The sequence below is a fragment of the Lepidochelys kempii genome, chromosome 9 (assembly GCF_965140285.1).
Source record: "Lepidochelys kempii isolate rLepKem1 chromosome 9, rLepKem1.hap1, whole genome shotgun sequence".
NCBI lineage: Eukaryota > Metazoa > Chordata > Testudines > Cheloniidae > Lepidochelys > Lepidochelys kempii.
In genome coordinates this window covers 96,089,315-96,114,613 of record NC_136388.1, presented here as the reverse complement: position 1 = coordinate 96,114,613, position 25,299 = coordinate 96,089,315, and the positions used below count along the sequence as shown (strand labels likewise).

The 25,299-nt window shown below is 41.2% G+C and overlaps 1 protein-coding gene across 10 annotated transcripts in view; it reads right to left on the bottom strand.

Moving 5' to 3' along the window:
* The window catches only part of ATP11C (ATPase phospholipid transporting 11C (ATP11C blood group)), a 122,027-nt gene that overhangs the window by 20,696 nt on the left and 76,032 nt on the right, over positions 1-25,299 (bottom strand). For 9 of the 10 annotated variants that reach the window (XM_073358413.2, XM_073358407.2, XM_073358408.2 and 6 more), the window contains 16 exons: positions 25,128-25,192; positions 23,410-23,491; positions 22,880-23,030; positions 21,666-21,863; positions 18,607-18,768; positions 17,478-17,632; positions 16,507-16,578; positions 15,132-15,205; positions 12,434-12,537; positions 11,207-11,388; positions 9,488-9,751; positions 8,840-9,014; positions 7,229-7,331; positions 4,846-4,991; positions 4,288-4,347; positions 2,553-2,680 (listed from right to left, as the gene is read on the bottom strand). In XM_073358413.2, coding sequence (XP_073214514.1) covers positions 2,553-2,680; positions 4,288-4,347; positions 4,846-4,991; positions 7,229-7,331; positions 8,840-9,014; positions 9,488-9,751; positions 11,207-11,388; positions 12,434-12,537; positions 15,132-15,205; positions 16,507-16,578; positions 17,478-17,632; positions 18,607-18,768; positions 21,666-21,863; positions 22,880-23,030; positions 23,410-23,491; positions 25,128-25,192 — 2,121 coding nt within the window. The remainder of the gene's footprint in view (positions 1-2,552; positions 2,681-4,287; positions 4,348-4,845; positions 4,992-7,228; positions 7,332-8,839; positions 9,015-9,487; positions 9,752-11,206; positions 11,389-12,433; positions 12,538-15,131; positions 15,206-16,506; positions 16,579-17,477; positions 17,633-18,606; positions 18,769-21,665; positions 21,864-22,879; positions 23,031-23,409; positions 23,492-25,127; positions 25,193-25,299) is intronic. The other variant, XM_073358409.2, reaches the window with a different exon arrangement.

Sequence of the window (25,299 nt, the reverse complement as noted above, 5' to 3'; positions counted from 1 at the left end):
CTCGGGCTGACAGCAACCTGCTGAACTGTATGCAAAATGTACATGAGCATGGGGGATTTTGTTGGGGCGGGGTTAATTTAGATACGAGATCTGGCACTTAAAACAACAGTCATTACAGGGCTCTGGGACACTTTCACAGAGGGCTCTGCTGATGTTGTTGTAGAAATGAGCTCCCTCTGGTGGAATATCTCAGTGTACCATTTCTTCTTGTCCATTTCCAAAGAATCCCAGAACAATGCACTTATACTAGAGGAACGGAGAGATTCCAAGCACTGCAGGCTTTGATTACTGCCATCTATAAGTAACAGTTGCTGGATAGAAAAAAAAACAGGTTCTCCCAAAATCTCTAGGAAATATACCCCCCCATTCAAGAGAAGCTTTTATAGTCTTTTTATTATTATTATTATTATTATTATTGCTGGGATTTGGAGGGTTAGCTGGAGCTAGAAAAAACAGAACAAAAACCCAGCATGTAAGTGAAAAACAGCAACTTCCCCAACCCCCCTCCCCTTATAACTATAAATATATTACTTCAATTTCCAGCAGGCTGGATTCTGCAAACAGCTGTAGCACTGAACTATAATTATCGTTCATAACACAAAAAGAACAGGCGTACTTGTGGCACAAGTCCTCCTTTTCTTTTTGCGAATACAGACTAACACGGCTGCTCCTCTGAAACTGTTCACAACCCAGAGGCTTACTTCAGTCCCATTATGATGTGGCAAAGGCAATGCAACAATAAGCCGAAAGAGGAAGACGTTCTGTAATTTGTGTTTCTGAGAGAAGGTCGTTTCGTAACGGGGCTAACACTTGAGGTCAGGAAAATCAACGGAGCTTCTTTCCTGCACGTTTTATTTTGTCTTTGCATGGATGTCCTGCAGCGCTTTTTCATTCACAGGATTTTTATAAAAAGAAAAGGAGTACTTGTGGCACCTTCAAGACTAACCAATACAGTGGCTCAAAATTCAAGCTCTGCAGAGCAGCCACTCGGCATTGCCTACAGCAGTTGAACTGCAGTCACTTTGTAGTCAGCCACACAGGCAAAGTCACGAGGATTCAAATTAGAGCCAGCTTCTTGTAAGTTTAATTGATTTTTCTTTCAGGCTCGCCTCCCTTTGTATTCTCACCATTCCCTAGCCAGTCAGGTGAGTGCATTTGCTACACAGTGTTCAGCAAGGGTCTAAAAACATGCCATGGTGTTTTGCCAAATGGAAGGAGGGTAGCAGAGGACATTTGCCAGTCAGACACTTGAGCACCTATTTCAAAAGCAGGCAAAGTCCATCGCATACGTTTCCTTTTTGAGATCTAAGGCAGATTACATTCTGACTCCACACGAGTGCCTGGTGAATAGTGATAGCTGGCTCCTGTCTGGGACAGGGCTGTTGGCTCGAACAGGCCGCTGCTACCATGACAGATGCCAGCCATACAGCTTGGCGCACTTTCCTGTCCTGCACAAATACCACAGTGACAGACACAGCGTAAGACCCCGAATAGAAAAGAACGGCGCAAGCCTGAATTTGTTTCACTCTAAATGCGGATGATAATCTCTGCAGTTTACTTGGGGGCATGGGCAACCGGAAAACTGGGATCAGCTGTGTGCTGACAGTATGTTAATAAGAGAGTCTGAGAAAAAAGTGCCTCCTTTAGCCAGTGATAAAGGGATTGCGACAGGTGTGTGTGTACACCAGCGGCTGGTGGAGAGGAAGGGGAGGGAGGGAGAGAGAGAGAGAAGATTGGAGAATCTATGCATTTGGTCTCCCATGAAAAACCATAGGCTCTCTGACAGCCTTTACTAAGGAAGGTGGCAACCCCCCAGAAAAGAAAGACTTCTATTAACCAGCACTTTTCCCTAGCAATGTTTATACTTTGTTCCTGAAAGCTATTGTGGGACCAAAAGTCTTTGGCATTTAGCACTTGAAGTGCGGATTAAGGCCTTGTTGAGGGAAATGTAGGAAGACATGGGGAGGATTGGGAATAAATTAACACCAAGTATGGATCTAGCTCCCTACATGCCAGACTTTCAGAAATATGCATCTCTTTGAGTGAGTGCATCTCTTCTCTCCTCATCATGACATGCCTTCCGCACTCCCATCACCTGCTCACATGTCACTGGCTGACTCAGGAATAATACCCACTTTGTACAAGACACGGCAGTAGAGGGGCATGCTCCCTAATTTCCCTTTCCCATGGAAAGTGAAATTGCAGTCATAGCACGGCACACCTTTGCACCAATACAGCAATGAGCTTCTGCCTTGTTTAAATGTATTGGAGAATGCTACAGTGAATGAGGGCCCCTTCAAAATGGCTACAGATAAGCCACAGGACCTCAGAGTAACACGCTAGTTCCAAGACTCATCTCAAGTGACAGAAGGACCTGAGCCTTTTCGGTACTCTTCTGTTCCCTCCTGCCACTTCGCAGAGGCGGGACTGGAGTGTCTGGAGATCAACAGTGTCAAACGTTGCAAAATTAATCTTACTAACAAGTCTTAATCTCTGCCAGAAAGTTAATGGCAAGAGCATGCTGGGAACTTGCAATACCCTTTGTTACTTACATATACAATCTTGGATCTGAGGTCAGAGTTTCAATGTTGATATGCTGCTCCAGTAGACTGTAGGCCAGGATAGGTAGTGATGTGAAGCAGATGTTGTACATTGTAAGGTAAGCAGCATCATACAGAGGCTTAAAAAAGGCAGAAGGGAGTGAATAATATTAACAGAAATGTCCCCCTTTACTTTAAAAATTTCCCACTAAAAAGAGAAAAAGCTTTCCTATTCTTACCCTCCACACATACAGGACAGTTCATATTCTTGTCAAAGCAACAAATGAATGACTAATTTAGCCCAATTCATGCTTGAAGGCAACAGGGTTAAAGGCAAGTTGTATTTGCCTTTACCGCTGTTACAGTTTAATGACAAAAGTCCTGTTTCTGCCCCAACTGAAGTCAAAAGGCAAATTTCCAGCAAGCTTGATGGCTGCTGGATCCAGCCCAGTGATACTTTCAGATTCCAAATTTAAAATGAGGTTCCTTCTGTTAATCAAACACTCCCCTGCAGTCTCATTCTTCACCTTTAATATGGGAGCTGGAAGGTCTAGTATAAAAGCAACTCGAAAAGAAGTCTAAGAGTGATGTGGCTGTCATTCTGAGTATTACCAAGAAGCAGGGATCTCAAAAAGACAGTGGCTGAATTTGTATCAATTTAATACAGTCTTTCAGCCACTTTCATTATGTTCCCAGTCTTTTCGCTCAGGTTCAATGAGGGCCACTGGAAAGTTGAGCTTGAGAGCATACATGGGAGGCTTTGTCAGTGAAGCAAGCCTTTTTAGGTTGTAATTAAAGAGCAGTTGAGCCCATGGGATTAACAAATTAAAGTGGCCTGGTTAAAATCTTGGACTTATTGTTTTAGGAGTGCAGCATGGGAAGGTAGGAGGCAAAGTGATTTTAGAGCAGCCACTTCCTACCTTGTCAACAGCTGCTCTCTTGTTTGGATTCTAATTAATACAGTTGAGATCTCCTAAACCACTTTAACAAATGCACATGTTCTGTCCTCGGCACCTGCTCTCTGAAAGATTCCTTGTTAGACTACGACCAAGAAAAGCCTCTTTTTGTTTCAATGGAAGTCATTTTCTAATTGCCTGAATGGTTTTGCTCTTCCTTCTGATTGCTCCTGGGGCAACCCAGAGACAACAAACAAATGCACAAATGAGCACAGGAACCCCAAACTGTTGTTCCAAAACCTTTTTTGTTTTTTATGTTGGTCACATCATCCCACCTGTCACAAAGTTCTACACAGCTGGGGCACTCGTTTGGACTAGTCAAAGACAGGTTCACTATTCTATTTGAGACTAAGTCCTCAACGGGTTCATTATTTTAAAGCTTATTGTTAAAAAATAAGCTCCTCTACTTAGTCCTGTAAGAGACATTTTTCGTACAAGGAGATACAATACTGTGGCTTTGTTCTTTTATAAAATAGAGGAAGTGATGTCAACATGAGTTAATAGCAAGACTTTCTAAAAACGTTCTCCTTTTACTTTTGGAAAATGCCCACCTGTGCATGGTTGGAAAAAAAAGAACAGTTTGGAAATTCTTTTTTAAACAAAAAGTTATACCTCAAATATTTAATGTTCCAAATCTGTTGCTTAGCAATTAGATTACAGTTTCCATTAAGTGGCATCTTTGATAAAGTTAGTTGGAGAGCACGCAGGATAACAAAACCAAATCTCAACTATGGAATTTCACTTTCTGACAGTTTAGAGTGTGTTTTTATCAACTTGTTACTGGAACATACCTGTTGCGAGAATCCACAGAAGAACTGATACAAAAATTGTGGTAAAATGAAGCAAAGGTTCTAGAAAAAGTAGAGACAGATTTTAGTAGAGAAGCATCTTGTGTTCTTAAGAGCCGTTTGATTTTTAAATATAAATCTGAATTATGCTTCACATTTACTGTATGATCATATAGAAAACATTTAAGGCTAAAAATTTGGCTACGAGACATGAAGCTAATACTACTTGGATTGTAAACTCTTTGGACCATCTCTTTGTTGCTATGGAAAGACAAACAATACAGCTTTAATATTTACAGTGGGCACTTTAATATTTACAGTAGAACACTGGAACAAGCCCTACAGCAGAAGATTAACACACAGATTGTGTACAGCCCGTAACTGTAAGACATATATTACTAACTATACCACTAATGATGTATTTTTTTAAAGCTACAAAGAAAAATGAACTACAAAAAAGTATTACAAAACAAACTTTAGTGGGCTTTGCAATTGGTCAGGGAAAATGCCTGAGTAGTGTTCAATGACACAAGCTTTGTTAGCTGACTGGAAAATTCTTACCTTATAGAAGAAATACTGTACAAGGTGTGCTATTCTCACGTAATATAAATGCCCGTGTCCTAGTAACAATTTTCTTAAATGCTTAAACCTCGGCACAGCATAGTCACTGTTTCTTGCTGCCTGACGACCTTCTTTGCCTTTTATACCTGAAAGACACATAAATGTGGTGAGCGATTGACAGGGTGCTGGAATTTAGATTCAGACCAGCCACTTGATTTGCTAACACAGTTTAACCTTCCAAACGACAATAAATATATAAAAAAAGACTTGCCGATTTCATAACGTTTATATGAAGGAAGCACTTGTCACCTCCCCCAGGATCCCAACGTGCTCGGCAGACTGCCATTCAAAACAACAGTGCCATTCTGGGGCGGAGATCACCAGACAGGTGAACTAGGAAGTAAAATCCTAACTCTCCAAGGATCATTACTGTCCTTCACAACAGTAAGGTCTTTTATTTTGAAGTTCTTATCCAGCAGGCCCTAACAAAATAAACGGCAAGGAATGGAGTTTATCAGATGGTTAAAGAGTGGGAGTTGAGTTTTGCCTGCATCCTTGCCAGCATTTAAACATGTAGTTCTATGCATTCTAGTTATTTCACTGCAGATACTTAGAATACTAAGCCTTCCCCCTTATATAGCTGAGCTCAAGACAGCTGATTTTGTTCAACTGACAGGTACATTTAGTGAGGAAGTCATTTCAATGGCCAGGAAGGATGACCCCATCTTTTCTCTTCCATCCTTCCCGTCTCAGTGACAGTCAAGTTCTCTAATGTTTCGACTACCTCTGGCAGCATTGGAGAAAATCTCAGATTGGTTCCAACATGAGATCAGTCATAAGAAAGGGGCGAACACATTAACATCATTGGAAATCAATCTTTGGAAAGTAGATTTTGATCCACTGTGGTGAATTACAACCAGCTGTAGGCAGCAAAACAGCATTCCAATGAATTTACAAACATCCAGTTAAAGAATATAGGCCAATTTCAGCACACCTGGGCTAATCAGGTGCTAATCCAATTAAGTTTTCAGGCCCAAAGCTAGCAATGATGAGAAGAGTAGAGAAAGTTATACAGTTGGTTTAACCTGGTGCCCAGTCCTGTTTCCATTGCCATCCACAGCAAATCTCCATTGATTTCAAAAGGGGAACAGAACTGGGCTTGAGTGGGATACAACAGGAAAAGCCAGAGAAAGGTGCAAGAAAGCGGGAATGAACCAATATTATCTCACACCTTCATCGCTTTGACTGCTACATTCCCTCCTTGCAACAATTTGACATTGAAATTGCACTCATTTTATACTGATTGCCAAATTGATGCGAAAGCATTATTTTGCCCCTTAAATCTGCTGTCTGACAAACTGATCCATGCAATTTGCATGACCCCTGAATTGGGCCCTGTATTTTCTGAATGGAAAATGTAGCTTATTTACTTATAAATCGGCATCTTGCTTTAAATAAAAGTTTCCCATGTACCTTGAGCAAGCAGCAAATATTTTCTTCGGGAGGAATCCTGGCTATTTTGAAGTCAATGGCAAAAACTCCCATCGGCTTCAATGGGCCCTGGATTTAACCCTTAGCATTCAGAAACAGTTGTTATATTTTACAATCCTGTAATCTAAACCCTTAAGAATTGATTTCTCATCTTGCAAACATGGTACAGGCAGAACATGTTTAAAACCTTTCATTGGACAGCTCTCTCATATTTTCAGCAGTGGGAAACTGGACAGGCATTCCTTGTTACCAGAAAATCCCTGGCAAATCCCTGTACGCTGCACGAAGAGTGTAGAGCCATGTGTTTAAAGATACTTCGAGTGCATCAAGGACCTAGCATCAATGCTTCATGGGTCTGATTTGGCTCCTGCTTTATTCAGAGGGAGTTTTGTCAATGACTGCAATGGGAGCAAGGTCAGGACATGTGAAAGCGAAGGCGTGAACTGAACAATAAATAGGCAAGGCTGTAGGCTAAACAGACTTGGGCAAAGTTTTCAGAAGTGCCTCTGGGGCACTAATGGGTCTGATGCCCTGTTTTACTCTATATCAAGTAAACAAACCATCAGCTTCTACATTTCCATACATTATTTTCCAACTACAAGGCTTAAAGGCCATAGTACATTCTATCTATTTTGTATTTTACCTATTTTCTTCTTATGAGGAGGCAGTGTGGCCTAGTAGAAAGGGACTCCAGAGACCTGGGGTCTATTCCCAGCTCTGCCATTGACCTGCTGGGTCACCTTGGGAAAGTCACATCCCTTCTCTGTGTCTCAGTTTCACCATCTGTAAAAAAGGGCTAATGATACTGAGCTCCTTTGTGAAGCGCTTTGAGAGCTATTGATGGAAGGAGCTGTACTAGAGTGAGGTATTATGATTTCCACACATTTCTCACCTATTCCAACATGTGCTTCCAAGATCATGCTAACATCATTGGCACCGTCTCCTACTGATAGTGTTATTGGATTGCCCTTGGTGTTTTTCACCATTTTAACAATCTAAAAAAATTCAAATACACAACAGGTCAGCAGAAATGTCCAAAGAGTCAACCGTTCTTTCAAGCACTCTTGAATAACTCAGCACATACAGTACTGGCCAGGAGCCAACAGCCTCACAAGTGTTTTTTTTCTGGTTGAAAAAAGTCAGTCAGATCGGCTTTTCAACAAAGTGATTCAAACTAATTCACACCGGGTTGAGATTCAGTGCAGCCTTCATTTTAAAGCCTGTGAGGATTTTCTAGTTGTCCTAAAAGCCCACCCAACTGCATCCAATTCCAGTTAACACAATCCAACTGCGGCCAAGCGAACTGCAACGGGTCTATTTTTTTCCCCTCTTTTCCCTTTTAAGCAGTTTAAGATCGAGGCCTGAAATAATCCCACTGAAGCCAATGGGAGTTTTATCATGGTCATCACCAAGAGCTGGCGCTGAATTAACTTTGTAGAGCTGAAATGCCGGGATATAAATTAGTGGTACCCTTCCTTCCATTCCAAATGTCAGACTCTGCCCTCAGTTACAAGGAGGCGACTCCCACATGTGGCACTAAGTCATGTCGCAGCTGGTCACATCCTATGTACCTAGAGCAGTGCAGGAAATACACGGTTTATGCCCTTTTTGACACTTTAATCAGCTGTTGAGGAAAAGTCAGAAAATCCGGTTCTCAGAGCTTGGAATGGAATTAAATAGATTAGTCTGTCCCTTTATTTATAGGTGAGTTGAACATCAAAGCTTTTGTAAAAATAGTTTCAGGAAACAGTCCGTACATCTATGAAAGACAAGATTGTGGCAGAAATACACCATAGCACTGAAAAGGCTCCAACACAGCCAAAAAATAAAATAAAGAAAGAGTCAGGTAAGTGATTTTTGTTAAATTTCATGGTTCAGGAGACAGTCTGTTAAATCAAAGTCATCAGAGGATTTATAATAGACTTGCTGAAATACCTCTGGTAGCATCTGTCCTTTGGAAAAGGAAATCAGATCGCACTCGCTGAAGGTCCAGTTGCATGGTACACATTTTTCATACTTACATGATTTTTTCCTTTTTTTTTTTTTTTTTTTAAATTAAGAGGTTTTACTTGTATACAGCAAGACAGCTTCACTTTAAGGTACAGAACAATTGCTTCTCACATCAGAGTAACCACTTAGCCTTGTTTCCGGTGGGAACCTTTTGCATCTAGAGCAAATACATTCTGGAGCATTATCTGTGCTTAGGTATTGGAAGACAGCTGCTGGCCCAGCTTGCAGCCTGTCAAGGAGCCAAGTTCTGCACTGACTTATAGCCCGTGCAACATGTGTCCAACACCTCTGAAAAAAATCAAACCACTGTGTATAGATGCCTAAATATGGATTTTGGAGCCCCTCTATACACACGGAGATTGGAAAGTTTGGAGCTATGATCCAAACTGCTTAGTTGTTTTAACTACTGAAGTGTGCTGCAAATAACACTCAAAACAGCATGTAGCCGCTGCCTCCTGCAAAATGAGCCCATCAGCGTACCGATAGCACCTACCTGGGCTTTCTGCAAAGGAGCCATCCGACAACATAGAACTGCAGCACATTTCAGGCAAATCTGTAGAAAAATGCTTTTGTAATTACTGGAACTGGAATCCTGGGAAGGATTTAATATCAGCGACAGCGTCGAGCCATCTACAATCAGTCCATATTCTTGACTCACTGTCCAGCTTCTATAATACAAACAGAACAAGACGACTTGAAAGTCTGAGCCTTACATTTCAAAGAAGTCAATTTAGTCGTTTCTGTGTTATCTGAGCAACAAAGAAATGGTTTCGAAATGTAAACAGGTCTGATTGCTGGAGGTGAGTGTGTGTGAGCGTGTGCATGCGTGAGTGTGCGCATGCTCAGTTAACTCAAACGGCTTGCATTTAAAAGGAAAAACAGGGCATGCCCAAGTACTGCACAGTTATGTTTGAAAAATAGGAAATAGGAAAGCCGGGGACTGTTTGCAGGATTGGGGCCTCTCTGCCTATAATGTGATTCAGGTGAGGGACAGTCATCCTCCCAAGCAGTCCCCCTGAAATCCAGAGCTCTTCCCCTGCATACATGGAATTGCAGGACCGAGGCAAAAGGACCCTTCCTTCTAAGCATCTTCACCGAGGGCAGTTATCCAGACATAAACTGCCCACATGCTCTCTCGCACCTTTTAAGCTTTCCGCTATTTTTGGAGAAATCCTGCAGCAGCTTTTTATGATACTCTAACAACAGCTCGTGTAATCGATCCTCTTTCCTGTTGCTGTCTCCCATCGTTTTTGCGGTCAGCTCCAGTAATTCGGTGTTTGTCTGGAAGAGCCTGGAGGCATAGCAGGTAGATTTTGCAGTTTCCATCTTGTCCCCGGTAAGCACCCAGACTTTCATGCCTGCTGTTTGCAGGGCCTCGATGGTTTCCGCTGCGTGCTCCTGAAGTCTGTACATTGAGGCAATACATTAGCCATCTCATTTACCTTAAAAATACCATTTCTCCTCAGAATTCATTGAGAATGATTTGTGCGTGTTACAATGAGCCTGGGGAGGATCTAGGTCTGAAAACCATCAGCCTTTACTACCTCAGATAAATGACCTAGAGGCAGCAGCAGACAAACCACCCTAGCTAACAGAGGGGGACAAAAGTCCCACACTACATGAGTATGGCTTTCAGATTGCTAAGCATTTCCACTGGGAGCAAATAAACCCACATGTTGTTTACCAAAGAATGACTTATGTACCAACCATGTCATCTCTAGCTAAAACCAGCATAGTACTTCGCCAGCATAGTACGTCGCCAGCGGACGTTAATACCACCAGTGCTATGTATCACACTTTGCACGTGGCTGAATCAAAAAACCCACCCTGCAAGGCAGCTTTCAGATAAACTTTAAACTGAAAGAAGTCTGACTCTATTGCAGCACCCTCTGAACAAATTCCTGTAGGAAAGTAGGCGGGAGTTTTGTGTGGCAGAGTATGGGGTAAAGTTTGATGGGCAGTTAGACCCAGGATGGGCTTCAGGAATGGGTCCAATAACAATACTTTTCACGTAATAAATCCTATTTATTTTAGCAAACGTTAACCATTTAATCCACAAAAGCTGACAGCTTTCCTCATTTTACATTTGGGAAAGATGAGGGAGAGATGTTAAATTGTTTGCTCTAGGTCACAGAGGTTACATCTATATGGCAACTCCCACCCCTACCTCCCCTCCCCAGAAAACAGGCAGTGAGTCTCATAGCATGGAGAAGGGGGCGGGTTTCAGACCCAGAGCTCCAGCTAAAGCCTGAATGTCTACACAGACTCATGCGACGTGCTGCCTTGAGGGGTTCTTTGCTGTGCAGGCACGGCCAGAGGGATTTAGGGTTAGAGCCAGGATTAGAACGTAGCAGTTCCTAGTCCTACATTCAGTCACTTCACCCAACTCTTTGACTAGTGCCATAAAACGCAGAGTGAAAAATAAACGACAGCCTAATTTACACATACAGTTACTGCAACTGCACCTGAGTTTGTATTGGTTTGGTACATAAATTAGGGGAACAATGCTGCATGCTTTTCTGAAAAAGTAGGATTTATTGATTAAAATGTTAGAGTACTTACTGTTTAAACCAGTATATTTTTAGCAAATAGGCAATTGGTTTTGGGACGTGCCAGGAAATAATTGCTTTAGACATTCTGTCTTCTTCTTAGGACCAGCACATAGCTTTCAATAAGCACCATGGTGGATTGTTACGGCACAGACCGCTGCTCAATGGTCTCACTTTGGTCGTTCACCCACCCTTCCCTCGTTGTCCTGAAATTACTCTCAGGGTAATTTCAGACTGAGGGAGATACAGACTACGCTATTCTGAACAGCTACGGCATTCACATTTCATCTGCTTGCTTGCCACCGTCTTACCTGTCTTCCACAGCAGTAGCCCCAATCAAATGCATGTCGGTCTCTATGTCATCAAAAATCCTGGCCATCTTTTCTTCTCTGTCCTGTAGAGCCATTTTTGCTTCACTGAGCTGTCCATCAATTTTTTTATAGTCCTCTTGAGTTAGTTCTTTGAAGGCCACACAAAGAGTTCGATATCCATCCTTGAAACAGAGAAGTGGATATGTGCACTAAAAAACACCTTTTAAACAGCCCCGACCATAGAATTTTCACTTTCTGCTTCTACAGGTCACTCAGTGCCTGCAACGATTGGGTCCAATGTTAGAAGTGATTCTACATCTTAAGGACCATTTCCTCTTTGTTTATATATTAATCTCCACACACGGAAAACCTTGGACATAGAACATCACAATATGTATTATAAGCCGTGGAACTGAGCATCTTTAGCAGTAATAAGGTCACGAGAAATACGAAATTGTAAAACAAGGCTGTTTTAAAAACCACTGCAGTGTAAGAAGAAGAGGACCAACCAGAAGAGATAAGAATGAATACTAGGACTCATCTACACTACTCGCTGGACAGGCGGGCAACGATTGATCCAGCGGGGGGGGGGGGGGGGGGCCTCAATTTATCGCATCTCGTATAGACGTGATAAATCGACCGCTGAGCGCTCTCCCTTCGACGCCAGTACTCCACCAGAACGAGGAACGCAAGCGGAGTCGATGGGTGAGCATCAGATATTGACTTACTGCAGTAAGTAGATCTAAGTAAGTTAGATTTATGATCTAACTTCACGTAACTGAAGTTGCGTATCATAGATTGACCCCGTGCGGTAGTGTAGACAAGCCCCTAGTCTCGGCACATTCAGAACTAACTATAAACCTCTTCTCTCAATATAGCTCAATTTAGATAAATGCTTCTCAAAACAGCACACACACAAAACAAAACTAGAAACTGATTCAAGGATTTTTCCATAAGGCTAGCGAGGAAAAAAAAGAGAGAAAATGTTATTGTTATTTTTAACTCCTTGGGAGATGATTAGATCCTACAGGATTCAGGATCATATAAGCAGATCAGAAATTAAATGAAGTTGGAAGCCAGAAGAACAGAAAAGGAAACAAGTCAGATATGGACTTCAAAACAACAAGAATTAAAGCTCACATTTTCCTCAACCCAAGGTCAGAGCTTTATCTTCAGAGAAAGGCTTTCTTCCAACAAGGACAAACCTAGTTTCGTGTACATGCTTACCATTGCATTACGTTCTACGTGCACTTTAGTTTGTTGTATTTCATCTTGTTGTACTCTTGGAAAAATAGAAGAGTCTGCTCCTTTACAGAATAGGAGGAACTTTCCTAAAACAGAATTAAAAAGAAGATTGAAGCATTCAAAATGTGTCAAGAGATTTAAAGGCCATTGTCTTCAATGTGCTGTAAACTTAGATGGAAAGAAGAACTATGGCAAGGTTGCAAATGAAGCTGTTATAGGCAGGGCTGGAAATGCTATTAAGGTTGCCACCTATTATTAAGGATGACAAGCCCCAGTATAAGACCACGCTTTCAGCTGCTTATAACTTTGCCAAACGCTAACCATCTGGGCTGTAATTTTCCAGGCTGTGGGTGTCTGCCTCAGGCTGAATTTTTTGACGATTTTAGCCATTTCTGAGAACGAACGCTCTAGTGCCTTTGGAACAGAATCTGTCCCCAATGATTTCTGCACTGGGCACACTTCAGCCTGAAGCTGAGCATCACCTTGCTTGCCACTGCAGCTCTCTGCTGCTATGGGCCATGCCAGGTCAGCACTGAGAGCAGGGAGCCCCCATCTTTCCGATGCTCTCAAAGCCCCGCCCTGGCTGGATGTAGGCAGCATGGAGGAGCAAGCTGCCTAATTTGAATCCAGAGCGGGCAAGAGCCAAGGGTATGGGGGGGAATGGGACAAATTAGGTCACCTTAATTTGACCCTCTTGTGCGTATACATTATGATAGAGCCTTTAATGATGTGATCACATATTTTTTCCACAGGACCCCATCTGTATTCAGTGCATGGGACCCTGCTATGGGGATGAATCAGGGCTGTATAGTGAAGGAGGCTATTGTTTGTAGGTTCCCTGTTTCATTGGTTACAGAAGCTGGAAGGGGTGTGAACGAGGCCGGGGACTGCAGGAAGAGACAAGAGGGTCTCGTGGTTAAGGAGCTTTAATAGTGTCCTGGGGAATTGGGCTCTACCCTGTCTCTGCCATCATCCTAAGTGATGCTAAACAAGTCACTGAAACCAAGCTTTTCACAGGTGGTCACAAATTGTGTGTTGCTTATTTCCTAGATGCTCCATCTGAGATCCTGGAGCTTGATTTGTAGAAGAGCTGAGAACTCATAGCTGCAACTGAAGCTAATGGGAGCTGTGCTTTGGACATATAATGGGCTATATAATGCTGAGTGCTCTCAAAAATGAGGCCTTATGCATTTCATATCAGGTGCCCAAAATTATTGGACACTATACTCTCTGTGTCTCAGCAGCCACAGCTGTAAAATGGGCTTAATATATCCCCTCATCTCACAGGGGTGTCGTGAGAATAAGTTCACTAATATTTGTGAAGCACTCAGGTACTCAGCGATGAGCGCCATAGAAAAGCCCAAAAGGAAATTATTAATTCTGTATTCACTCATCCTGGTGGTCAATCAATTACAATTCTGTAAAATAAACAGGGGCAAAAATATATGCATCCAATCATAAGAATATCCAATCCCAGGAGTTTATCTTAGAGATTTGCTCTAAATACTTCAATTCAGCATCTTATAAATGGTTTGGAATGTATTCTTTTTGATCCTGCCATCTATCAGCTGTTTCAGATGTATTACAGTATTCCACATTCTATGTACTCAGGTCTCTGAGTTGTGGTGCAGGTGGATGCATGCACATGTATTATAAAGAGGAGATATTAATAGCTCTGAGGACCCATTTCTATGGCCTAACCAAGTCAAATCAATTCCCAGGGATGTATATATCCTTGAGTTATTTAGTTGCCACACAGATACACTGCAACAAATTCATGCCTGGTGTAACTTCACTGATGTCAGGGTTACACGAGGGCTAGATTTGGTCCATCACAAAAATGGGCAAACGGATTGAAAGTCTTAACAAAGTTAGCATGCGTGGCAAGCAAACCCCACTGATAAATTAAAGATCTGGCATTGATAATTATTCTTCCCCCAAAGCTATGCCATAGCACCTAAAAACCAGCACAACTTCAGCTTAAAATAAAAAGCTGGTGGAGTTAGAATGTAGAAAAGCATCTGAAGCCACCAATTTCTAATTCTTTGGGCACTTTTAGATCTCTAAAAGCAATTTTTTTTAAAATGACCAATTGGATTATTTTTCAAATCCATAAAAGAAAATAAAAAATTGTCCTTCCTCACTCAGATCCCTTAGTTTGGGCTCAAATGGGGCACAAAATTGCATGGTCATGTTACAAAGGAAATGCTGGCAAATGCCATACTCCGACAAGACTGACATTTTTTTTTATAGAGCAGCAGAAGCATGTCAGAAAAACTGCACCTCGCTAGGACTCTGCAGTGGGGTTTCCTGTAGTGTTAGCATGGGCGTGCACAGTAAAGGTCTATCATAAATCCGACCACTGATCTCATTAGCACACTTCAAGGGCCAAGTTCTCATATGCAGGTGCCTCTGTGCTTGTAAAATGTGTACCAGTGCAGTGGGTGCATGTACAAATCAACAAAAAGCACACGCCATTACCAGATTTGCATGTGCAAATGAGAGATTTTTGGACGCTCAGGTGGCGTGCAAGTGAATTTTGCAGGTGAGGCTAAGGCCCATGAAATATAACAGGTTAGCTTTTCTGTGTTGTAATGGGAGGTCTTTAATACATTCTCAGTACAAGAGTAAATGCAGACATATATTTGATACACAGTGGTACCCACTGTTTTAACAATACCTGCACTGGTTTTCACAATAACACTCATCCGGCGGCGGACAGGATCAAAGTTTAATACATGAAGAAGCCGATACCTTTAAAAAGGAAAGAACAGAACTTAGAAATGTGAGGAAAAAAATTAAAAATGATATTCAGTAAAAGGTTGTAAGCTAGAAGAACATACTAAGAATGAACTGCAGAACTCTCTCTATGCCAGACTACAAGTATCAGGTGCCAGCTGACCAGTTTCCTTATTAAAGATATGGTACAGGTAGTCAAGCTACAAGTCATTTATACATGATAGGTGAACAATGCCCACTACCATCATTAAGAGCCACGTGATCAGATAGAGCGCACACAACTGCTGGGGCATTTCAGGGAAAGCAGGGCTGAGTTATTGTTTGCCTGAAAAGAATGCACATGGACATGTTATTTTCATTTTCTTTAAGACAGAGTCGCACTTGGTTTAAGATGCTTGTAAATTTAACAAAGCTGCCGCACATGCATTCACAGAGTATGGAGATTCCCTGTAGAAGTTGTTTATGGACCATTTTCTTGATGCAAGGCTGATGTGAACAAGCAAGATGTATGCTTGGTACATGATATCATGCTTGGCTGGGGCTCTGAGATATGCGACTGGCAACCACATAGCACCAGGTTGGTTGGAAGTGGGAAAAGCTAGTTATAGGACCTTCATGAGCCAGCTGACTGCTCAGGGGCTGAAGGTCCTGACTGGAACACCCAGCTGTCAATCAGGGCAAGCAGCCTACTAGGTTGGCTGAACACCAAAAGCAGTAAATAGGAACTCTGAATCCTCCCTTCGTATGGAGAAATTCAACATGAAGAGAAGTTGCTAATAAGACAAGATCTAGGAGGGCATCTGGATCAGGTAGCTATCCTTCAAATGGTGTATATCCCTTGGGGTTTACATGAACAGTTGCCGCACGGTAAGGCCGAATTATTTTCAGTCCAAGAAGGGGTTAGGGTTGGAGCATGTTTATGCAAAGATTTAACTTTGTATGGTTGAGGTTTATAGTAGCATCAGCTCTCATACATTCACCATCTAGGAGGTTATCGCAATAATTCACAGATCCAAGAGAGTTTCCAGGTTTCAAACCGTGGTGCAGGATATGGTCAGAGGACCTTGTTTTAGGCTTTGGTTGATTTGTTATTCAGCAAAAGCTGCAACCAATTTAACCTCTCAGCCAATTCTCTGCTGCCAGGTGCTCTGTAATTCGGACCGGCTTTCATGCAGAGCAGCAGTGAGTCTGACAGCCCGTTGCGTTGTTTCCACCCTGCAGCATTTGCCGTTTTTCCTGAGTTTAATCAGCTGGCACTTGGCAGATTGTTCAGTTAGCGTGAGCAATATTCCTCACCACAATGCAGCTGCGCTTACTTTTCGATTTCGTTCTTTTGGTTTTGTACTTTCATGAAATCATTTTCATGTCCTAGAAAAGTGAAACCATACCTGTCAACAAACAAGAGGACAGAAGGACACTGAAAACACTGTTACATAATTTACATTTGTAACATTTTCATTTCCATATTCTGAAACATGACCTGGGCTACAGAATTCAGTCCATGTATTTCAGTAGCTCACCAGGCTATTCTCTGCGTTTCCTGACTTGTACAATCTTAAAGAGATGTGGATCATACCCTAGAAAACTCTGAGGTCTCTATAGGCCACGTGAATTAACACATGTGCATACTGTGTTACATTTATGGCAAAAATAGATCTGCTAGGTCTGCTATTATGCCTCCAAATAGTAATAAGGTAATACAAGTACATCAGAAAAGGCTAACAAAGGTGGCCTTCATAGGGGCTGCTTTGTCTCCTGCCACCCCAAAGAAAGAAAGTAATTTTGCTTTGATACACATGCAGTATTCATTGACTGCTTCTTCTACAATGTAACAGAACGTCCCAGGGAACTTGGATAGAGTACGGCTCTGTTTAATCAAGCAACTTGGGACACCATTCTACTTAACAGAAGCAACAACATACACTGTGACATGCAAGTTATGATTCCCAAACCTTTGCTTATTGTGAAATTATTCAGTAAAGATAAAAATATTGATTAAGCACAACTCTACTATGGGCCTGATCCAAAACCCACTGAAGCACAAAACTCATTCCACCCATGGAAAGACTCCTGTTGACTCCAGTGGGCTCTGGACCAGGCCAGACAAGAGTTTCTCCCGTTGTGCTTTCTACACGCTACAGTTCTCCTTGTCAATTACTGGCCTATGAGCATTTTATTATGAAAAACTCATAGGGCAACTTTTGGGTTCCATTAAGTCGCACTCAACAGCACAAGTTACAAGAGTAAGAAAAACCTTCAGTTCTGAAAACAAACTCAACGCCCTTACTTTTTGGCACCTTTTACCAAAGCTATTTCATCTGGTGAAGAGGAGATATAGGTACTGCACTCCTGGTTTACTATCAATCCATCCACATTGTCTCCTTCTTTGATTTGAACTGTATGGCACAGACACAAAGCACGGAGGAACAGCTCTTCTCGACACTAAGCAGAGTCAAAATACAGGAAATGAGTTAGTTAGCGTCTTTTCCTGCCCAGAGTACCAAACAGGATTAATTTTTAGTGATAACTAGAATAATGGTTATTTTTACTTAAGCAGCTGAATAATCACTACTGGGATTTGGTCAGAATTACCAACCTTTTAGGCTGGAATATTCAAAGGAACCAATGTAGGTTTGGCACCCAAATTCTAACTCCGTTAACCACCTTTGAAAAATCTCACCTTTAAATGGGAACTTCATTTACATGGTGTCTTTCATCCCACAGTACTTTAAAAATGTACCTACATACACCACCACTGAATTGCCTCAGAGATGGAGAGTAGCAACCAAACAGCACAGCAGCTAATAGGATGGGAAACTGAGCCAAGGACATTGAAGCAAAGCCGTACTCTTGCAAAACGTGGCCTTGTATTTTTAACAGCCCCACAATCAGAAAGGAGCTCTGTTCAAATGTAACAGAGCACTAATTCATTTTAGCAGGATGCAGGGGTAAATAAAGATCAAACAAGGCCGACAAAAAGATCAGCACTCTGGTTCAATCATTTATTTTATTGCAATGCGTGCAATGCTTCTAGTTCTCTGCTGTGATGCCACTGTAGCAAAGCTAAAGCTTGTCTTGGTTAGACAAAGGATAGGATTGATTCCTGAAAATGGGTATGTGCTCTCCCCTGCGCTTGTCATTACTGCTACACAAACTCAAGGTACAGTGTCCAAGAGTAATAGCTAAAGCTGGAACCTAAACCAAACCCTCAGATCCAAACCCTCCTGAACTTGGGGGGATGGACAGAGGAACCCAGTTGTTCAGTGTCTCAAACGTGGGTTCTGAACACTGCCAAATTTAGAGGCGTTCAAAACCGGTGTCTGAATTTTTACACTTGTGCCCATCTCGAGTTATTGTTAGCTCTCAGAAAATTGGATCAGAGTGAAAATATAGAAGTTACCGAAGGCCAGTTCTACCTTTAGTGCTTTCCCATAATATGTCATGGGTCCGTCCGTGTGAGAGAACCCATCCACCTCTGACATTCTGCTGCTGTACTTATGCCCATCTATGCAGCACTCAATGAACTTCATGCTGTTTTCAGTAAGGGTTCCAGTTTTGTCTGTGAACACATACTCGACCTAAAAGAAAGGGAGAAAGTCACTGTTGTACTTTTTCTTTACTACATTCCCAGCTTTCATTGCTGTCTAAAAGAAAGAAGCTGTGGCAGCACTGAAAATAGGAGAATAACTGGCAACTTAATTAGTCAGACCTGATCCAGGAGAGAACCATTGGCACTTGCTTAACTTGGACTTCAAAGTTTGGAGCAAGGTATATTAATACAAAGAAAAGACAATATTGCACCCATTCCCAGAACAACTTCTCTGCTTCCAATTCATTACACAATTGCTCTGTTTAGTTTTTACAACTCTCAGAGAACCTGTCTTATGGCCCTTGATTACTCCCCCTCAACCATCTGTTCCCCCAGCTAGTCTCTCTCAGATGGTGCTGTACACAGCACTGAATCCAATAAAGCAACATATAAAAGACCAAAATTTAGATTTTTTTAAAAAAAAGTTTTGAGCAAACCTATCGATCAATACAAAACGTTTCCATTCATTTTTCCAACCAAAAAATAAAAAAACACAAAGAGAGAGATTCCATTTTTCTTTTAAACAAATAAACATTCCTCTGCAGTGCCTGAACTCAAATGGGGAGGTACCAAGAACATGGAAATAAGAGGGATTTTTATATCAAAGAAAATGGAAATTGATTTCACTGATTTTCACTGTCCCGGCTGAGAAAAGTGCAACAAGGAACCACATAGTATAACACTGCGGAGAGTAAACTGTATTTTGAAAAGCACAGCAGTTACTTAATCAGCACTAGTAGTACAAACCCATTTGTTTGCTTTATGGGAGTTTTATGTTGACAATGCCAATTAAATTAGCTAACAGTTGTTCCAAACGGAATGGTTTCAGAGTAGCAGCTGTGTATCCACAAAAAGAACAGGAGGACTTGTGGCACCTTAGAGACGAACCCATCTATTAGAGCATAAGCTTTCGTGAGCTGCAGCTCGCTTCATCGGATGCATCAAATTAAACGTTTTCTTTACAGGAACAAAAGTAGGGCGTGCTACACTGCTGTGGCTGACCAGAGTGAAACGTTAGCTACTTAAGAGTCCCAGCAGAGCAGAGAAAATAGTAGCAGGACAGTTGCATATCAAATGCATGCAGTGAAAGATTACCACTTTCCTCACTAACCTGCAAAGAGAAATCTTACAGAGAATTTTAAATTTTTAATTAATTTCATGAAAGCAAACAAATTATTGACATGCACTTAGGGTCTGGCATTCTTCTGTGTGGAAACAAACCACATGATACAATTTCTATTGTACATGCAATTTATAAGCTCATCTAGTTTTCAGAAGCAAATAGTAGCACACTAACCCTAAATTACCACCAAAAATAGTTACACAGTTATGTCTTGACAGGTAGACGAGTGATTAGCAGACAGACAAAGGCTTTTAATTAGGGAGAATGATTAACTACTGCAGCAGGGACTTTCTAATGATTTTTTAGAGCTGCTGAAGGCTACAGTGCTGACACAAATACAGCAATCAGGTCTCTCTCTCTCTCGCTCCAAGGCCAAGATTATAACAGGGTTCAAAAAAGAAACAGATAAGTTCATGGAGGATAGGTCCCTCAATGGCTATTAGCCAGGATGGACAGGCATGGTGTCCCTAGCCTCTGTTTGCCAGAAGCTGGGAATGGGCGAAGCGGATGGATCACTTGATGTTTACCTGTTCTGTTCATTCCCTCTGGGTCACCTGGCACTGGCCACTGTCGAAAGACAGGACACTGAGCTAGAAGGACCTTTGGTCTGACTCAGTAGGGCCGTTTTTATGTTCTGTCCTGCCCTGCAGCCACATGTGACTTCTTTTTGTTTTAATTAATTTATAGAATAATGTTTTTAACTTCTACTTTAGATGTTCTCATTAAAAAGTTAAGGTTAATCTGGTACAGTGACAACAGAGCATGATTAAATCACTTCTAACAGACTTCCTCTAACGGTACCCCAAACCATAAAAATGGCTCTCAACCTTCCCAGACTACTGTACCCCTTTCAGGAGTCTGATTTGTTTCACCTCTCTTAAAAACTACTTGCTTACAAAATCAGACATAAAAATACAAAAGTGTCACAGCACACTGTTACTGAAAAATTGCCGACTTTCTCGTTTTTACCATATGATTACAAAAATAACTCAATTGGAATATAAATATTGTACTTCCTTTTCAGTGTTTAGCACATAGAACAGTATAAACAAGCCATCGTTTGAAATTTTAGTTTGCACTGACTTCACTAGTGTTTTTGATATAGTCTGTTATAAAACTAGGCAAATATCTAGATAAGTTGAAGTACTCACTGGAGAACCCCTACAGTACCCCTGGCTGAGAACCACTGCCATAAATCCTCTACTTGGATCAACACTCCAGAGCTTTTATGCCTCTAGATTTTGGATATGGGAGCATTTCCCCAAGCATGCAGAGGTTTCTAGGATGGTGAACAGAACCAACAGAAGGGAGGGAATTATATATTGTATACAAATCTAAATCCACACAAATATTGCACCAGAGCTTCCTATCAATAGGAAACAAAGCAAAACAAACAATGTCATCTGTCTCTCTAAGCACCAATCAATGACGATTGTTTCCTAATCAAAGCACAGATAGAAGATGAACCCACAGCCTTTGTGGGCAGGCATGGGGGGTAGGGGCCAGTATGCCTCTATGCTCCAGTGATTCTTGGCTGCTAGAAAAGCCCCTGGACATGGAAGGCAGCCAGATGAAACTAAAAGCAGAGACAAAACTGCTCTAAGTAGCACCATGGCCCAAATTAGCTTCAGTTCTGGCCCACAAGTTCTACAGGAGGGATTTCACTACAGCTGTTTTAGTCCACGGAAGAGTTGCAGTTTTACCATGAGACACTGTCCATGCGTCCAATTTTAACTTGGCACAAATAGGGAGCATGTTCTGACCTGACCAAGTTCTTCGTTGAGGTCCGAGGTATTCACCAGTGCTCCTTCCTGGATTTCTTCATCATACATCTCCTTATCCCAAGCAATAAAGAAGGAGCCCAAGAATTTTTGCATTTCTACAGTAACGTACATGGAGACCGGGATAATGAAATTGAACAGAACCATAAACGACAGGAAGTCTGTGAACATTCTTAAGATCTGTAAAGGAAAGGAAAAAAAAGGCAGTGTGTGCCAATCTGATATCCAGTTCAGCCAGACACAGATATAATCGACAATAGCAAATTCAAGATTCTAATTAGATTTTCTTCTTCAGTGGTGAAAAGAGAACTCAATATGAAAAATAAAACTCTAGAGAAAACTAAGGGTAATGGACCAAATTCTGCTCTCAGTTCCATCTTGGCAACCTCACTGACTTGCATGGAGTTGTAAAGGCATAACCGAAGAGAATTTGGCCCACGATGGCATTTTATTTACAACCACAAGGATCATCTAAGAATGTTCCATCCAAACACAGTTCTGTAAATATTACAGGCCTGATTCTGATCTCACTTTAAAAAGTTTAAATCAGGAGAAACTGCTCTGACGTCAGGAGTGCTACACCACCGTACTACTGGTGTAAGCGAAATCACAAGGAGGTCTCCTAAAACTCTGATAGGAAATAAGGTAAGTTGAGACACAAAGCCAACGTTTTCAAGCCTGGCTACCGAAAACCTCAAACACCTACATCCATATTTAGACACCGAATGAAAGTGGCCCCGGTCTAAATTTATACATTCAAGTTTGAAAACTGGCTGGAGTTCAGATATGCGTCAAGCATCTGCTACTGTGTTTAAGTATATCTAGGTGGCCAAAATTCTATTGATCTGTCTTTTGCCAGCAAATAAGAGGCAGCCATTTAGAAACACAAATAGTTGGCACACACGTTCTGTAGGAGAAGAACACCACTACGTGAGCAGCTTTAGCGTCTGAGTCCTCCTCAGCTGCGTTTTGCCCAACTACTCCCAAGCATTCTTGCACATAGGTAACAAGAATGGCACGTAGCAGCTGAGACAGGAAATAACTACAAGCAAAAGAAAAAAAGAGCTAAGAGATTGACAGTCCTTTCCTTGGTATGTATTCCAAACAATATGCAGGGAAGACAGGGGTTGGCAGATTAAACAAAACTGTCAGAATAAATAAGGCTGGAGGAGATCCTGAAACACAACCCCATTTACCTTGAACGCATCTCTTTCCTTTTTTGTCTTTTGGTTATACCATGGCTCATCATTAAATGGATTACTCTGCCAGACGTATTTCAGAGTGGTGCACACCGTAGCTTTACTCACTAAGATGCATAAATACACCATCAAGAAGGCGTTGATTGATCTGAAAAATAGGTTTATTTTTAAAATCCATGCAGCTATTTTTAATATTCAGTCAGGCAAGCAATCAGGGTTAGACTATTCTCATTTTTAAAAGGGAAACTCTAGAGTACTGCTTTTGACAGGCCTGATATTTAGGGTCAAAACCAGGATTTTTAATACTTCTCACCCAATAAAGTAAAGCATAAGCCTGGAGTCATACTTTTTAAAAGTTCTATTAAATGCTGTAGCTTTTTAGGAGACACGCTTAACCCAATATACAGATTTTCTACTCAGTGTATCGGAAACAAAAGGCAGCAAATGATGGGGTTATTTCTGCACAAGTGAACTCATAAGGAAACAAACAGTTTTTATAAACTTTTCTCTTTCTGAAGCACACTTACTTTTCTACAGCTGAACGTTTTTGTGATTTTCCTTGGTAGTTCAAAGCCATTTTTGTTTCCATTCCAGTATAAACCGCAACCCCTACAAAACATTAAAGCATTGCTTGTAATAGTTCCCTTTCTGAGTTGCAAGCCTTCCCTTCACTTGTCAGTGAGGCATATTAGCGTTTGCACAGTGCTTTAAGATTCATTATCCACAGACAGAGGTATTACCCAAGTGTTATGCATTTTATTTAAGCAAGGAACCCCCAATGGTATTGAATAATGCTAACACAAGTGCCACAATACATCTTCTGAATGCTGATGATAGGCATGAACTCCTGAATAGTTTCCCAGAGTATAATTTATTTCTGTATAAAGTTTGTTAAATTTAGCAAACACTTTAATCTATCACAATTGCTTGTACAAACTGACGGGGGGAGGGGGGGAAAAGAGAGAAGGGTAGCTTCATATAAGTGTATATGTGCGAGGGTATTAGTGGAATTGGCAAACAAATTTATTGCAGTACGGATTATTGCAGTTCGGATAGTTATTTTGAAAAGGCCTGGGTGAGGGGGAGAAGAGAAGGAGAAGTAAGGAGAAAAGCAGATACAGTACAAGATCCACTCAGAATGTGATATTGACAGTTAGCATCCTGTAAGTCTAACTGCTGACAAAAGTAAAAGGAAACAAGTACTGGGAAGGGGAGAAAAAGAATCTCTGAAAAATCTAGACCAAATTCAGTACTGGTGTAAGCAGGTGCAAGTCCACTTCACTTCAATGGAGCTACAGACATTTACACCTTGGCTCAGTTTTAGTTCCCTGAAGGATAGTGGAACCATTAGCAGTAAGCAGCACGGAGTTTATAAAGGATACCTTTTTGCCAGACAGACAAACTTCACTGCTTTTTGGACAGAATTACAGGTGTTAGTGGATGGACATAAAGTACTGGGTGTACAGCCAATAATTTTCATAAGGGACTTGCAACTTGAGACACTGTAAAGGGGTCCCTACATGGCAGTGCTGATATGGGCCTCTTTAAAGGTGTCACAAATAGATCTGAATGAATAATTGATTTTTTGATTTTTATTTTTATTTTTTTTTGGTTTGGGAGCTGAACTGAAAAAATCTGATGTGATTCAAACCCAAATCATTCTTCAGAAATATTTTGTCCATCACAAACTAAAAACAATTCATTTTGAATCAACCAAAACATTCCAGGTCAATTCAAAAGTATTATGTTTTAATTATTTTGAATTTACAAAAACATTTTGGTCAACTCAAAATAGAACTTTTTATGGGGTGGGAGGGGGGCAGATTTTCATTTCGATTTGGCCCTGTTCACACACACACACACACACTTTTTTTGACATTTGAAAAACAATTCAAAAGTTTGGGAGCCCTGAAAAACAGCATTTTTCAGCAAAAATTCTATTTGCCAAAAAAAAATAAAGTGCCCAGCTTTAGTTTCAGGATGGGCTCTCAAAAAGCACAAGTAATTTCTGAAGATCCTGGTCAACATATTCAGATTTCAGTTAAACATCTGACACGGCAGCTCATGAAATCTTACTCTCAAAATCAATTCATTAACTTGTGTGTGAGCATGAGATATGTACAGAGCACTGAAAGCAGCAATGTAGATAGGACTTTTCCATCACTAGATGCTCCGACAGACATTTAGATTTGTTTGCTGACTTCATTCAGTTATCCATCAGAACGATCAATAAAAAGCTGTTCACCATAAATCTTCTTTGTATTTTTTAAAGTAGAACCCTTCAGCAGCAGGCTTTCGGGACCCAAAGACCTAAACACGGGAAGAGTTATAGTATCAGATTGCTTACAAACAATTTCATTCCACCTTGTGTATATTTTATACCCACAGTTAAAGCGAAAGTTTGTTTTTTTCTCTTA